This window comes from Equus caballus, chromosome 23 (genome assembly GCF_041296265.1).
Source record: "Equus caballus isolate H_3958 breed thoroughbred chromosome 23, TB-T2T, whole genome shotgun sequence".
In the NCBI taxonomy this organism is placed as follows: Eukaryota; Metazoa; Chordata; class Mammalia; order Perissodactyla; family Equidae; genus Equus; species Equus caballus.
In genome coordinates this window covers 12,677,794-12,693,641 of record NC_091706.1, presented here as the reverse complement: position 1 = coordinate 12,693,641, position 15,848 = coordinate 12,677,794, and the positions used below count along the sequence as shown (strand labels likewise).

Here is a 15,848-nt window from a genome sequence, read left to right as displayed (position 1 = left end):
CTTATTTTAGTCAAACAAATCTGTGTATTTGCTGATGCCCCATGCACGTGGCACCGTACATTTGCATATGCCTCAGAATGCTTTTTAAATTCCTGGATAGTCTGTGCTGTATTTGTCTGTGACCTTCCAAAGTTCTTGTATGCGTTGCGTCCTGATTTTGTGTAATCATTTGCAGATCGAAGCTCAATGACAGGTTCCCCCTAAGGCTCAAATTTGACGTTTCTCTGTGGCTTCATGGTGTCTCAGCTCGGTGCTGGTTTTGCTAATTAGAGGAGCAACTTGGTTCTGCCGTTTCCTGGCCGCAGACGTGGTGCCTTCCTGGTGTCTCCAGAGGAATGGGCAGATGCACTCGGCAGGTCAGGGAGAGGCGGGGGTGCGTTGCAAGGCAGGCTTCCCACAGTTTGAAGGCTTGAGGGCATCCAGACTTCCATTTTTCTTCCTTTGGAGACTATAAGCTTTTTACATAAAATATTTTCCTTAAATTGTTGTCCTTAAAGACAGATGTACAAAACAGTACCAAATGTCATATTAGATTTACTACCACTGCACATCTGTATTGTCCTTGAAAGGAGGAGAAATGTTGAATGCCTGAGTCTGGGGTTCCATAGGATTTTGATTGCAAATCTTTAAATTTTGTTTTATTTTACTTTGATAATATGTATATAAAAGTAATACCTTCTGAATCATCTGATTTACCACCTTATCTAATACTACACTCCATTTTAGTTTGCATTTGGACTTAAAATCATTTTGGCTCCAAGTAATTATGTGCACCCTAAGGGGTACATAAAGCATTGGCTTTATAATATGAGGAGGTGACCATGTGTGGTCCTGGTGGACTGGCATGCCCTGATGTTAAAATGACACATGCCCCATGTCCTTTTGGGTTGCTTTGTGAGTTATAAAGTCAAAGCTCTTAGGTGGTAATAATATGTAATTGAAAGATTTTCGTAGAGTAAGGCTTGAATAATTTATTTAATAAATTGAGATTTTAATTTTGATTTTGATCATGAAAATAGTATAGGACAGTGAAGTTATGTGCTACTTTTGATTAATGAGAAAAGAGTAGAGGTGCGCCTAACGCAGTAAGTGATGTGTTCATGGCTGGCGAGGCCAGGTGGTGCCCAGTGCATATTGGGTGTGAGAGTTTGCTGTGGTTAGTATTCTTATTTGAAGACTTGGTGGTAAATAGATCTGTGGACAAGATGCTTTCAAAATGGTGTGACTGGGCCATTTCCAGTGTTACTGGTTTCCTTCAGCAGTTTGATCCTGAGTGCCTGTGCTGAAAAATAGAATTTTGTCTGGCTGCAGTAATTAAAAAAGTATAATATCAGATATTATTTCCTTGTTACCAGTTGGAATAGACACCCACGAATGCAGTTTTCAACAATACTGCCTTCCAACTTTTATGGTGAAGAGCAAGACAGATTATGTAGTAATCAAGCAACATTTGATTAAAATCTGGTCACTGTCTTAGATTTGGTTAAGTGTGAAGTCTGATTGAATTTGAACTAGATAACAAAGCCTAGAGGTGTTTAACATCATTTTGTGGAATGTACTTGCACAAACAGGCATTTTCTGTATTAGTATAACTGAAGTCAAAATACAGACATGGGCCCTGGAGCTGTATCTTTCTTCTAAGAAATCCAACATTGATGATTTACTTTGAACAAAATAACAAAATCCACCAATAAATTGTTGCTAATTTTGAAACTTCATAGTTTTCTCGTTTTGGTCATTTGGTTCTGTAAGAGCTATAAGCACAACATTAGTTTTATGTTTATTCATAAGATAATTTAGGTTAATACAAGAGGGAGAACTCTGGTTCTTTTCTTTAAAATCAATTGCTCAAGTTCAAGAAATGCTGGTTTTTACAAGGTCTGTTTGTTTTGTATTCTGCTTTTCTTCCTTCCCCTTATCTTCAGAGCCCTTTCGTGATTTTTCATTGTTGAGAGCTAAGAACTGTCAGTAAACCTGTGCTTTTTATCCCCTGGCGTTATTATGTGGCCAGGGGATAAAGAGAAAGTTGGAGTCAGTCAGCCCTGCCCCTGCTGCTAGCCTTTGGGGCTCAGGATGCCAGGAGCCCTGTGCCCCTGCTGGGCTCAGGCTGCTGTCAGAGGCCACCTTGTGAAGGGCGGGCGCCCCACAGAGCGGCAGCTGTGTCCTTCCACACTCAGAGTGCATTTGATTTAGGACCTTTTTTAAAAGTGAAAGTTAATTATTCAAATTTTGTGTTGAAAAACAGGGTTTTTTTTTTTGTTAAGTTGATACAATAGCTTTGAGTTGAGAATAAAAAAAATTTTAATGTAAAAAGTCTATTCTGTTATTACAATTCAATTTATGTGTACTTTTAAAAAAAATACCTTATTTTATGAAGCTTTTCCTGAACTGGGGATGAAAAAGTCCTAGGTTCTGTATGTAGAGAGTAAAATATTTCTAATGGATATACTTAAGTTGACTAATTTTAGCGTTTTCTTGAAAATGAAATTTCTTTGCTAGGACCTGCTTTTCTAAGTAATGTTCAGATAGGATTAATGTTAACATAAAAAGGAAGAATTAAGATCATGTATATTAAAATTCAAATGGTTTTTCATTGTGCTGTGCTGTCTAATCTGTAGATGGTGTATGTACATGTGGGGTGTATAAACTGATGTGTCAGAGCCTTCTTCTGGTATAGTGATCACCAGCTTGTTTGCAATCCAGTACACTCATTTTTGTGGAGTGTTTCCGCTGTCTACCATTTTCTAAAAGTTTGAGATAGCATAGTCTTATCTATTGTAAGTCATTCAACAGTTGTGGGTTGGGAATTTTTATGGCTCCTGTTAATATTTGGAATTTCTTAGGATAATAAGAGTTTTGAATAATTGTTCTGGTCCCTTAGAGCCTATTTTTAGTTTTAGGCCATTCATTGACTAAAATTCTCATTTGAGAAACTTCTGTTTCTCACAATACTTTTCACGTTTTTGGAAAATTTGTATGAATTAACAATTACAAGTGTTTTCTTTTTTTCATTTTGATGTGGGTTACTTTATGTGTAATTCCTTGGAGGATATTTACTTAAGAAAAAGGACACTGAAAGCTGTTTTCTTCTGTCTTGAATATATAAGGGCACTGATGTGAATATATCTGTGTGACTGCTTTTCAGTGATGGGGAGCCAGCTGCGCCCATGGAAGAGGCCGCCGTGGCGGAGGAGTCCCTGGGCCCCCTGGAGGAAGAATCTCCAGCCAAGTGCGTGTTCCCTTCATGTTCCCCATTGGGTTTGTTGGTCTTTTTCCTAACGATTTCTAAGAGCTCTGCACAGAGCAGGAAGTTCAGCATTTTGTCATACCACCAAGGGTTGATCTTCTTAATGTATTAGCAAATAATTGTACTAATTAATAATCAGTTTAAATAATCCAATGAATAATTATTAATAATAATTAATGGATTAAATTCAAGAATTCTGCCTTGTGCCCACAACCTCTTTTCTCTTAGCAGCGTGTACTGTGACTAGCCTGTCTCTCATCAGGACCCCCATCTCTTGTCCCTTTGCTCTCTCCCAGTCCCTCCTCCCTCTTCTCCTCATGGAACTGGGGTGTCTGGTCCATCTCTAGCACCCTTGCCAAGTATTTGAACTCCCTTGCTCCTTGGATCTTCTTTTGTACTTTGCCGTCAAAACCCACATCCTGGGTGACTGCTGGCTATCTGCCTTTACCACACACTGAGCACTGCAAGTCAGCAGCGGAGCCGGCGGGAATCCCCGTAAATTCTCGATCACCGGCATTCTGAAATGAACTCTCAACACTGCCCAGCAATCCCATTCCTTGCATTCATTCTTTCTCCCCTCCACCCTGACAATGACTCATTCAATCCTTCTTGTCTCCTCAAAGCCCTGACACTGCCCCACACTTCCCCCTTCCCCCTTCCCAGTCCTCCCCACAGCCACACCTTCTCTTTCATTTTCTGGATACAGCTTTTCTCCTCCTATGTCACAGAGAAGTTAGGAGCCATCAGATGAGAGCTTCATTATCTTCACATCCCCAAAGGAACAAAGCTGCCTACACTTGCACGCCTCCTAGTGCCTCCTCTCGTGGTGTACCGGAGGCCCCATCTCCTCTGCCTCTTGGGCTTTGGATCCTGTTTCCTATAACTTCACAGAAATCTCATACCATCAGTTAGTTCCTCTCTTTTCAGGTATGCTCACCTCCTTCCTCCCAACTCTGATCTTCCTATCAACGTTTTAAACCTGCTTTATCTCTCCAGTTTAAATCTTCTCCTCTTGCCCCACATTCTCAATTAGCTACAGTTTTCAGGGTTCTGTGTACTCTCCATTCATTTCCTCCCCTCTCACTTAATCCCCTCCTCACTCCAGGTCTGGCTCTGTCCTCACTGCCCTTCTGAAACAGTTACCACATGTCTCCAGACCTAATGGACATTTCTGTCTGCATCTTTCTTGTCCTGTCAGAGAATTTGACTTTATTGATTTCTTCTTACACCCACCCTCCCATTGGTTTCTGTGGTACCCACACTCCTTTGGATTTCCTTCTGCCTCTCAGCTCCTCTGCAGGTTCATCTTTGTCTTTCTGGTCTTTTAAACTGTCAAGTTCTTCAGGCCTTTGCCGTAGGTCCCCTTCTCTGTCTCTGGCATCTCTTTACAGGATCTTAGGCATCCCTACAGCTTGAATTGTCATTTATACACTGACTCCAGAATATACACCTCTGGCTCTAACCTTCAATGTGGGCTCCAGACCTGTGCTTCCATCTGCCTACTGAACACCTCACCTGGGACATCCCAAATGCTCCTCATGCTCAGCATCTCAAGGACTGATGTCCACAGACCTCTGGTCCTCATTAGGTTTCCATCTTGTAGAACAGCATTGCCTTCCATCCATCTGCACAAAGCAGAACCCTAGGAGTCATAATCCTTGAGACTTCTTCTTGACCCCCTCCTTCCCCAAAATCCAGTCTGTTGCCTGCCCTGGTGATTCGTACCTTCTGATATCCGCCATCTCCACTCAACACCACAGTGTCAGCTACTGTCATCTCCTCTATCACCAGAGCTCCTAATGGGGCACCCTGCATTTTTACTTTCTACCAACCCGTTTCCACACCAAAGTGGCTTTCACACTGGCATTCCAATTGTCATGCTCCCACCACTTGCATAAGACCCCCAGTGGCTTCCTGTCCTTTTTCTGTCCCTTGTCCTGACCTGTGCGGTCCTGTGTGGTCTGGCCCCTGCAGAGCCCTCAAGTTCAGCTGCTGCTCCTATGCCTTCTCCAGGTTCACCACATGGCCCTTATCTCATGTCCTAAACACCTTGCCCACCCCTACCTCCACGCCTGCCATAGAGCTTTTGCAAGTGCTGCTTCCTTTTTTCCTGTACCTCTCCTCCAAATCCCCTTTACCTATTTAGCTCTTACTTTCCTTCAGCTGCCAAGAGGCAGGCTGTCTAGTGGTTAAGAGCACAGACTCTGAGCCACTATGCTGGGTGCACATCCCAGCTCTGCCACTTACTGGTTGGCGCAAGTTGTTTACTCTCTCTGTGCCTCAGTTTTCTTCATCTGTAAAATGGGAATAATAATTGTACCTACATCAAGGGCTGTTAGAAGGATTGGTTGGGGGGCTGTGTGTGTGTGTCTAGAGTGGGGCCTGGCATGTAGTTAGTGCTGTAACTTACATGTAACTACATGTAAGTATCTGCTGTAATTGTTGCTTATTGCAAGAGTAAAATGCTACAATGATTGATGATTGTGAAAGCTATTAATTTACAATTTGAAAAAACTAAGAAATGTATTAAAGAGATAGATTAACAGTTATATGAATATTTAGACTGTGAGTTAATTAAGGAAATAGATTAACAGTTTATCCGAATGTTGAGAAAGTGAGTTAACTAGATACCTTCAGGAAAAATTATATACTTTTTGAGCCAATAAACCATTTATACAAATTCAGGTAAATAAGGCAGAATATTAGAGAGTAAGTTATAGCATAATTCTAATCTATAGAATTGATTGAGGTACTCTAGCATTCACATTAGACAAAATAATTTGTTCAATCAGTTACTCTGAGAGACAAAATAATACTTAATGATTGGGTGGCAGTCTTATTGTCTGCAATAACCTAGCAGAGCCAGCCAGCAAATCTCCCTCTCTCTTCTCTGCTGACTGTAGTGGACAGTGAGCATCTGGTTAGAATGGCAGGAGCTGCACACAGAGCAGCCACCCCAGCTGTGTAGTGGCTGACTGCGCTGAGAGATTCTTGTTTCTGTACTGCTTTGTCAAACTTTAAAATTATTACTAAAATTTCTAATAATAAAATTAGAATATTTTGATATCAAAATTAGGCTTGTATGTGAGAAATGCCTTTGAAGATGGTGATGCTCTCTGATCGCGGCTTTGTCTGAATGTTGATCCAACACTCAAGCTTTCAACATTCAGCCAAAATGTACATCCAGTGCACCTCTTGGTGTAGAACTTCTTGATAGGTCAGTTTAATGCACCCTCACTTATGTTCAAACATACAACCCAAAGTACATACGTTTTCCTCAAATTGGACACATTTTGTTGATAATTATATGTGCTGTGCCCTTCCTCCTTTCGTTACAGAAGCATTGCGAGTTCCTTGTCACGTGGTATTCTAATGTCCAAGGATACCTGTCTCAACTTCTTATATTTTGGTTTAAGAATAAACCTAACATTTATCGAGCATTTGTTGTGTGCCAGGAACTGCTCTAAATGCTTCCATATCATAACTCATTCACCCCTTTGCTGACTGTGAAGGAGAAGGTACTGTTACTATTCTGATGCTGAGACATAGAGGTTAAATCACTTGCTAGTAAGTGGCAGAGCCAGAATTTGAACCAGGTGTGGTGGCACGAACATTCTTGCTCTTCTCTGTAGTGAATGGTAGGAACAGTTAAAAGTGCCGTTTAGACTAACTTAGTGTTAGGAACTGAAAGGGGAGAAGATGTTGGTTCTATAAGCAGAGGAAGAGTTGCCAGGATCACTGAGGATTTCCCTATTCAGTAATGTGCAGCAACAGCTCCCTTCCTTCCTTAAAAATAAAATACTCTTTGGGGCTGGCCCAGTGGCGCAGTGGTTAAGTGCACACGTTCCGCTTCGGTGGCCCGGGGTTTGCGGGTTCAGATCCCAGGTGCGCACATGGCACCACTTGTCAAGCCATGCTGTGGTAGGCGTGCCACATATAAAGTGGAGAAAGATGGGCATGGATGTTAGCTCAGGGCCTGTCTTCCTCAGCAAAAAGGGGAAGATTGGCATCAGATGTTATCTCAGGGCTAATCTTCCTCAGGAAAAAAAAATACTCTTTATGAAAGGAGAATGTTGAAGGAGCATTATTACAAAATTCATAGCAATACAGGCCCACCTTAACAAACAAGAAAAATCTCAAATAAACGATCTTAAACTACACCTAACAGAATTGGAAAAAGAAGAACAAACAAAGCCCAAAGTCAGCAGAAGGAAGGAAATCATAAAAATTAGTTTGCATTTGCTGTAATTTTATATAAACGGAATCATAGGCATGTATTCTTTTTTTTCTGTATTCTTTCACTGAGCATACGTATTTTGAGATTCATCTGTGTTGTTGCATGCAGCATTAGTTCATTCCTTTTATTGTTGAGGAGCATTCCACTGTACAGACAGGCCACAGTGTGTTATCCATCTGCCTGGTAATGGGATTTGCATCGTTTCAAGCTTTTGCTACTACAAATAAAGCCGCTGTGAACATTTTTGTGTACAAGTCTTTCTGTGGATATATCATTCTCCTCATAAACATCTAGTAGTGAAACGGTTGGACTATATGTCAGGTATATATTTAACTTTTTAAGAAACTGCCACACTCTTTTCCAAAGTGGTTTTCCAGTTTTTATACTTTTTAGCCATTATAATAGGTGTATATCTCATTGTGGTTTTAATTTGTATTTCTCTAATGACTAATGATGTTGAGCATCTTTTCATGGATTATTTACCGTCCGTATATCTTCTTTTAATAAAGAGTCATTGGAATTGTTTGCCTACTTTCTAATTGGGTTGTTTTTCTTATTGCTGTTTTGAGAGTTCTTTGTATATTCTGGATTCAACTCCTTTATTAGATACATGATTTGCAAATATCTTTCTCCCAATCTGTGGCCTGTCTCTTCATTCTTTTGACAGTTGAGTTTGAAGAGCAGATGTTTTTAATTTTGATGAAGTCCGGTTTATCAAATTTTTCTCTTATTGATCATGCCTTTGGTGTCAAATCTAAGAAGTCTTTGCCTAACCTAATATCACAGAAGTTTTCTCTATAAGTATTAGAACTTTTGGTTTTACATTTAGGTCTGTGATCCATTTTTTAAAAAATTAATGTATATTTCTATGATCCATATTGAGTTGATTATTAAATATAGTAGAGGTCTGGATAGAAGTTGCTCTTTTTTCTCGCACGTGCGTATCCAGTTATTCCAGCATGCTGAACACCAGTGTGGAAAATCAGTTGCCAAGTGTATGGAGCCCCATTTTTGTACTCTGTATTTTGTTCCAGTGGTCTGTGGATATTACACTAATATCACATTGATTATCCTTAAGTCAATTTTAATCTCTGTTTTCTCTTTTCTTTCCCTTGTAATTTACTTGTCGAGGAGCTTCCCAGAGTGAGGATTTTACTGATTATATCCCTATAGGCAGTAGTGTGCTGGGAATTATTTAAGCTCTGGCTCTCTGGGATGAAGAAGTCTGGATCTGTTGCACTTGCTGGTTTCTGTGGTATATTATTCCCTCCATAGCTGATTTAAAACCACCAACATGACATCGCTGAATGCAGAGTCGGGAAGAGATGTGCACTGTTATGTAGTATTTCCACTCTACACATACAATAGGTATCAGTCACCCCAAGAGCATTTAGATAAAGGGAAAACGTAGCGAAATAATTAGGGAACAATTAATTGTATTTATTACCTTTGTTTTAATATAGTTAATTATAAGTTTATATAATTTAATTTTTAACGATGTATTTAATAGCCAATTCACAAAATTCCTGAAAATTGAACAGTTTGCTGTTATGACTTTGTCAGAGCCAGTGGCAGCACAGCACGGCTTGTAGAGTGGTCGAACATGTTACTCTGTCACCTGTATTTTCAGTATTTTCTGAAAATTAATAGTGAGAGGCAGAGGTTTGATCAGATTCAGGTTCAGTGATTTGGCAAGATTGTTTCATAGGTTATGGAAGGTCGCTGATCATCATTGCTTTACCATTAATTTGTTAGGGCTGTGAATGGGTAATAGTCTAAGTCAGTCATTCTTTCTTCATTTATTAGCTGGGATGGTCTGTAAAGAAAAACTTACCTGGAACTAGTTGATTACACTGCAGTGTAAGTTCATTTGGGAAATGCAGATAAATAAAGGTACTTTTTACCTTTTATTTACCCATCATCAGAATAATGAGTTGTTTCCCTAGCATCTTTCAAAGGTGCCAGTGACTTTTTTTGTGTCATTATGAACTTAGAGATTTAAACATATTTGACATGTTTTAATTCACTGAGTTTTTATTCTTAGGAGTGCTTAAAGTGACCTATTTTTTAGCTGAAGGGAGCCTCTCCCAGTTGGTTCTTGATCCTGTGCGTGCACACTCAGCAGCCTCTGACAGCCCCCTTCCTGGTCAGGCACGTTGGTTGTTCAGACTCATCATCTGTACTTCCTACCCCATGCTTCATAGCTCTTACCTCATCCTGAGCCATTTTTCTGAGAAGCCCATCTGCTTTCATAGAACATAGTATTTAGAGTCTCCAGTCTTGGCACTAGGGGTGCTCACTGCTAATACATTTTTGATTGTTTCTAGGACTTCTAAGTGAACAGAGCTGGGAAACAGACATAGACACATATCTATTTTTAAGATAAAATATGAGTTCATTCAGTATTTCCATTTGAAATTTAGGACTACAAGACTTTTAGCTGAACTTTCTTACATTTGTTTCTCCTTTTCTTCCATGCTGAAAATCCCGGTTGTCAGTAATATCATACTATTGCTTATTTGCTACACACACAACAGTCACAAATAACATTACCAACACTACCTTCAATAATATAGTTACTAAAAAGTTATATATAGGGATGACTAATCAAATTCATATTTTAAAGTCACTTTAAATAATTTCCCTGCTGGTTATATCACCAACTTGATAAACATTTAGGTTAATTTGATTAATTTTGCTTTCAAATTTTAGAGACTGAATTTTAATTTAAATCTATTTTAGACTTATGGGAAATATTTATGTTTCCAAAGTTCAGTCTGATAAAACATGATATTTTCCAACTAGCTTCTGTCCCTGTTCTTTCCCTGGTTTATATTACAATTTAAAAAAAATCTGAGGCCAGCCCCATGGCCTAGTGGTTAAGTTCGGCATGCTCTGCTTTGGTGGCCTGGGTTCTGTTCCCAAGCGTGGAGCTACACCACTTGTCACCAGCCATGATGTGGCGGTGTCCCACATACAAAATAGAGGAAGATGGGCACAGATGTTAGCTCAGGGCCGATCTTCTTCAGCAAAAAAACCAAAGCCAAAAAGCCTACGTGTAGTAGTATTTGCATGTCTCCCTATGTCTTAGGTGAATGGTAACATACATTCCACCTTGGTTTTTCATCAGTATATCAGGAGGTGCTCCATAGAAATATATATTATAGTCCTCATTTCTTTGTAAGCTGCTTAATATTCACATATAATATCCATAATTTTTCTACCAAATTCCTTTCTAGATGAGTTTGGGTTGTTTCTAGTATTTACTATTAAAAAGTCTTAATGTCTTCTCATATTTTTGCCAATATATGTTTGAGATATGTATTTTTCCAATATTTTAGTTGAAAATTTTCAAACAGCAAAGTTTAAAGAACTTTACAAACACCTATACCCATCACCTAAACTCATGCAAAATTTATTGGTGAAATGTACAAAAACAAGTATACAGTTATTGTTTTGAAAAATGCACATACTTGTTGACCCCAACTCCTATCAAGATATAGAATGCTCCCATCATCCCAGAAAGTTCCTCGTGCTTCTTCATAGGCAGCCCTGCTTTGATGTTTTTCTTCTATCAGATTGGTATTTTAAAGTTACTTTACAAATGTGTCTATTTTGGATGCTCTGTGATTAGGTTTCTCCCCTGATTTTGCTTCTGTTTTTCGTATCAGTAACCTGTAATCTAGAACCTTAGATTACGTTAGCCTTCAGTGAGGCTGTTATAGACTTGATTGCCTCCCCACTCCATGTCCAATGTGGTTTTTTTTCTTTTAAATAAACATATTGAGATATAATTCCCATACTACACAATTCAGCCATTTAAACTGTACCATTAAGTGGTTTTTGGTATTTTACATTATTAATTTTTTAAAATTATAGTAAAATATATACAATATAAAAATTGCCATTCTAACCATTTTAAAGTCTACAGCTTAGTGACAATAATTACATTCACAGTGTGTGCAACCATCACCATCCTCCATCTCTAGAACTTCTTCATCATCACAAACAGAAACTACCCATGAAACAATAATTCCCCATTCCCCCTCCCCTCAGCTCCTGGTAACTCCTATTCCACTTTGTCTCCGTGGATTTGCCTCCTCTAGGTACCTCATATACGTGGAGTATAACATATGTCCTTTTGTGTTTGGCTTATTTCACTTACTGTAATGTTTTCAGGTTTATCCATGTCTTTAGGATGGATCAATATTCCTTTTCTTTTTTGTATATTATCCTTTTTTTCATGGTAAAATCTGTATAACATAAAATTTGCAATTTTAAGTCAGTCCCTGACTATCACTAATGTTCTGTCTCTATGAATTTGCCTTTTCTGGATGTTTCATATAAACAGAATCATACATAAGCTTTTTGTGCCTGATTTATCTTCCTTAGCATAATATTTTCAAGGTTTATTCATGTTGTAATATCTATCAGTATTTTATTTCTTCTTATAGCCAAATAATGTTCCGTAGTATAGATATATGTATTTTGTTTATTCATTCATCAGCTGACAGATACTTAAGCTGTTCCTATTTTTTGGCTATTATGAATAATGCTGCTATAAACAGATTATAGAACGCTTATGTCATTCTTGTATAAGTTTTCATGTGGATATAGTTTTCATTTCTCTTGGGTATATTACCTAGGAGTGACATTGCTAGGTCACATGGTTACTCTGTGTTTAAATTTTTGAGGAACTACCAGACTGTTTTCCAAAGTGGCCACACCATTTCATATTCCCACCAGCAATGTGTGAGGTTCTAATTTCTCCAAATCCTGGCCAACGCTTGTTAAATGTCTTTTTGATTCTAACCATCCTAGTGAGTGTGGAGTGGTGCAAGTCATTGTGATCTTGATTTGTATATCCCTGATGCTAATGATGTTGAGCATCTTATTGGCTATTTGTAGATCATTTTTGGAAAAACATCTGTTCAGAGCCTTGCCTGTTTTTCAGTTGTGTCCTATCTTTTTATTGAGTTGTAAGTGTTCTTTATGTATTCTAGATGTAAGTCCCTTATAAGATAGATAATTTGCAAATATTTTCTCCCATTCTGTGGGCTCTCTTTCAGTTTCTTGTTGCTGTCCTTTGCTATGCAAAAGTTTAAAATTTTGGTGATGTCCAGTTTACGTACTTTTTCTTTTGTTGCTCATGCTTTTGGCGTCATACATAAGAAATTGTTCCCTAATCTAATATCATGAAGTTTTATATCTAAGATGTTTTCTTCTAAGAGTTTTATATTTCTAGCTCTTATATTTATGGTGTGAGGTAGGGGTCCAACTTCATCCTGTTACAAATGGTTATCGAGTTTTTCCAGCACCGTTTGTTTAAAAGACTCTTCTTTCTCCTTTGAATTGTCTTTGGCACCCTGGTTGAAAAAAATCAATTGATCATAATATGAGGATTTATTTCTGGACTCTGAATTCTATTCTATTGATCTATGTGTCTGTCTTCTGTTTTCTTTTAAAAACTCATGAATTTAAAGAGGATATTTACAAAAATATGCATTTGTGACCTGTTTTTTTATAACCTGTGTTCATGGTTTCCTATATTTGTTTTGTTTCATTAGCTTCTTCCATTTAGTTCTAGAATTATTTCGTGTGTAATGCCATCTGGGAAGAGAGTGCCTGGTGGTGAAGCGTCATGTTAATGTTGTCAGAGTGGTGATGTTTCCATTTTTCAAAGACTGCTTTGAATACAGGAAGTGTATCTTCAGTTGGCAATGATGGCATAAAGTGATAAAAATAAAATAAGGAAGCTTATGGTTCAAAGATTTTCTTACCTTATTTAGATTTGAGATGCAGTCCATGAAACTAGGTTAAACTAATGGTTATGACTTTTTCTTTGAGAAAGTAGACATTTCAGACCCATCAAAAATTATTCTTTATGATTATACTTCTTTATAGAGTTCCTGAGTCAGAGGTAGAAGAAGAAACTCAAGTTCAAGAGATGACCCTAGATGAGTGGAAAAATCTTCAAGAACAAACCAGACCAAAGCCTGAGTTTAACATCCGGAAACCTGAGTCCACTGTCCCTTCCAAAGCAGTGGTGATACACAAATCCAGATTCAGAGAGGACGTAAGCATCGGGTTTCTGCCTGGAGGGCTCTCCACTGCCGCCTTGTTGGGAGTGACACAGGCCTGTCCACTTCTGTTTTGAAAATGGAACGTTAGTAGTTGACATTCTGGTTTCTACCTAAGACTAATCAGAGACGACGTGTGCCTAATTTTACTGTATCTTTATTGTTCGTTAAGAAAAGGAATTGATCTGACCTATTGACCCTTAGTACACAGCAGTTAGAGTGAAAGTGCATTTTCTGCTCGCTCTGGAACTGTGCTGAGACTGTGCAAACACTGTATGTTAATTGCATTGCATTCAATTGCATGTCTCAAAAGAGAGGTTCAGAATGTTTTGTGAATGATGCCATTTCAAAGGATAACTACTCTGCATTTTTGCAATTAGATTACCTACAGCTCTAATTCTTTTTTGTTTGTTTCTTTCATTTATTTTTTTTGCTTCATTATACTTTTTAAAATTGGCTTATAACATTGAGTAATTTCAGGTGCACATTTATTTATTTATTTATTTTTCGGTGAGGAAGATTGGCTCTGAGCTAACATCTGTACCAATCTTCCTCTATTTTATGTGGGATGCTGCCACAGCATGGCTTGATGGGCTGTGCTAGGTCCATGCCCGGGATCCAAGCCTGTGAACCCTGGGCTCCTGAAACAGAGCACACAAACTAAACCACTATGCAACCAGGCCAGCCCCTATGTGTACTTTATTATTTATCAGTTTCTGTATAGGCTGCATTGTGCTCACCATCAACAGTCCAGTTTTCATCTGTCACCATACATATGTCCCTGTTTACCCCTTTCACCCTTCCCCAACCCCCTTCCCCAATACTCTTCCCCCTAGTAAACACTAATCTGTTCTTTGTCCATGTGTTTATCTTCAACATAAGAGTGAAATCATATGGTATGTCTTTCTCTGTCTGACTTGTTTTGCTCAGCATAATACCCTTAAGGTCCATCCACATTGTTGCAAATAGATTTTGTCTTTTTTTATGGCTAAGTAGTATTCCATTGTATATATATGTACACCACATCTTTATCCATTCATGCGTTGATGTGCTTCCTTGGTTGCAACTTGGGTTGCTTCCACAGCTTGGCTATTGTGAATAATGCTGCAGTGAACATAGGAGTGGATAAATCTCTCTGAATTTTTTATTTCATGTTCTTTGGATAGATACCCAGTAGTGGGATGGCTGGGTCGTATGGTATTTCTATTTTTAATTTTTTGAGAAATCTTCATACTGTTTTCCCTAGTGGCTGCACCAGTTTGCATTCCCATCAGCAGTATATGAGGGTTCCCTCTTCTCCACATCCTCTCTAACGTTTGTTATTTTTTGTCTTGGTGATTAAGCCATTCTAAGAGGTGTAAGGTGATATCTCGTTGTAGTTTTGCTTTTCATTTCCCTAATAATTAGTGGTGTTGAACATCTTTTCATGTGCCTGTTGGCCATCTGTATATCTTCTTGGGAAAAAAAATGTCTGTTCATATCCTCTGCCCACTTTTTGATTGGGTTGTTTGTCTTTTTGTTGTTGAGCTATATGAGTTCTTTATATATTTTGGAAATTAACCCTTTGTCAGATATATGATTTGCAAATATTTTCTCCCAATTGGTGAGTTGTCTTTTTGTTTTGATTCTGGTTTCCTTTGTTGTGCAGAAGCTTTTTAGTCTGATGTAGTCCCATTGGTTTACTTTTTCTTTTGTTTCTCTTATCTGAGGACACATGGTATTAGAAAAGGTGCTGCTAAAACTGATGTCAAAGAGTGTACTACCTATATTTTCTTCTAGGAGTTTTATGGTTTCAGGTCTTAGATTCAAGTCTTTAATCCATTTTGAGTTAATTTTTGTGTATTGTGTAAGATAATGGTCTGCTTTCCTTCTCTTGCATGTGGCTGTCCAGTTTTCCCAACACCATTTAGTGAAGAGACTGTCATTTCTCTGTTGTATGTTCTTAGCTCTTTTGTCAAAGATAAACTCTCCATAGATGTGTGGTTTTATTTCTGGGCTTTCAATTCTATTCCATTGATCTGTGTGTCTCTTTTTGTACTAGTACCATGCTGTTTTGATTACTGTAGCCTTGTGGGATATTTTGAAGTCAGGGATTGTGATGCCTCCAGCTTTGTTCTTTTTTCTCAGGATTGCTTTGGCTATTTGGCATCTTTTGTTGTTCCATATAAATTTTAGGATTCTTTGTTCTATTTCCATGAAGAATGTCTTTGGGATTCTGATTGGGATTGCATTGAATCTGTAGATTGCTTTAGGTAACGTGGACAGTTTTTACTATATTCTTCCA

At 38.3% G+C, this 15,848-nt stretch overlaps 1 protein-coding gene across 4 annotated transcripts in view; it reads left to right on the top strand.

Annotated features, from left to right (window-relative positions):
- Positions 1-15,848, top strand: part of HABP4 (hyaluronan binding protein 4) — a 40,191-nt gene that overhangs the window by 12,271 nt on the left and 12,072 nt on the right. For 2 of the 4 annotated variants that reach the window (XR_011431577.1, XR_011431576.1), the window contains 2 exons: positions 3,146-3,229; positions 13,389-13,650. Coding sequence is in view for 2 of the 4 variants with exons in the window: in XM_023627088.2 (XP_023482856.1) it covers positions 3,146-3,229; positions 13,389-13,560 (256 nt within the window). In the remaining 2 variants the exon portion in view is untranslated. The remainder of the gene's footprint in view (positions 1-3,145; positions 3,230-13,388; positions 13,651-15,848) is intronic. The other 2 variants (XM_023627088.2, XM_023627087.2) reach the window with 1 other exon arrangement.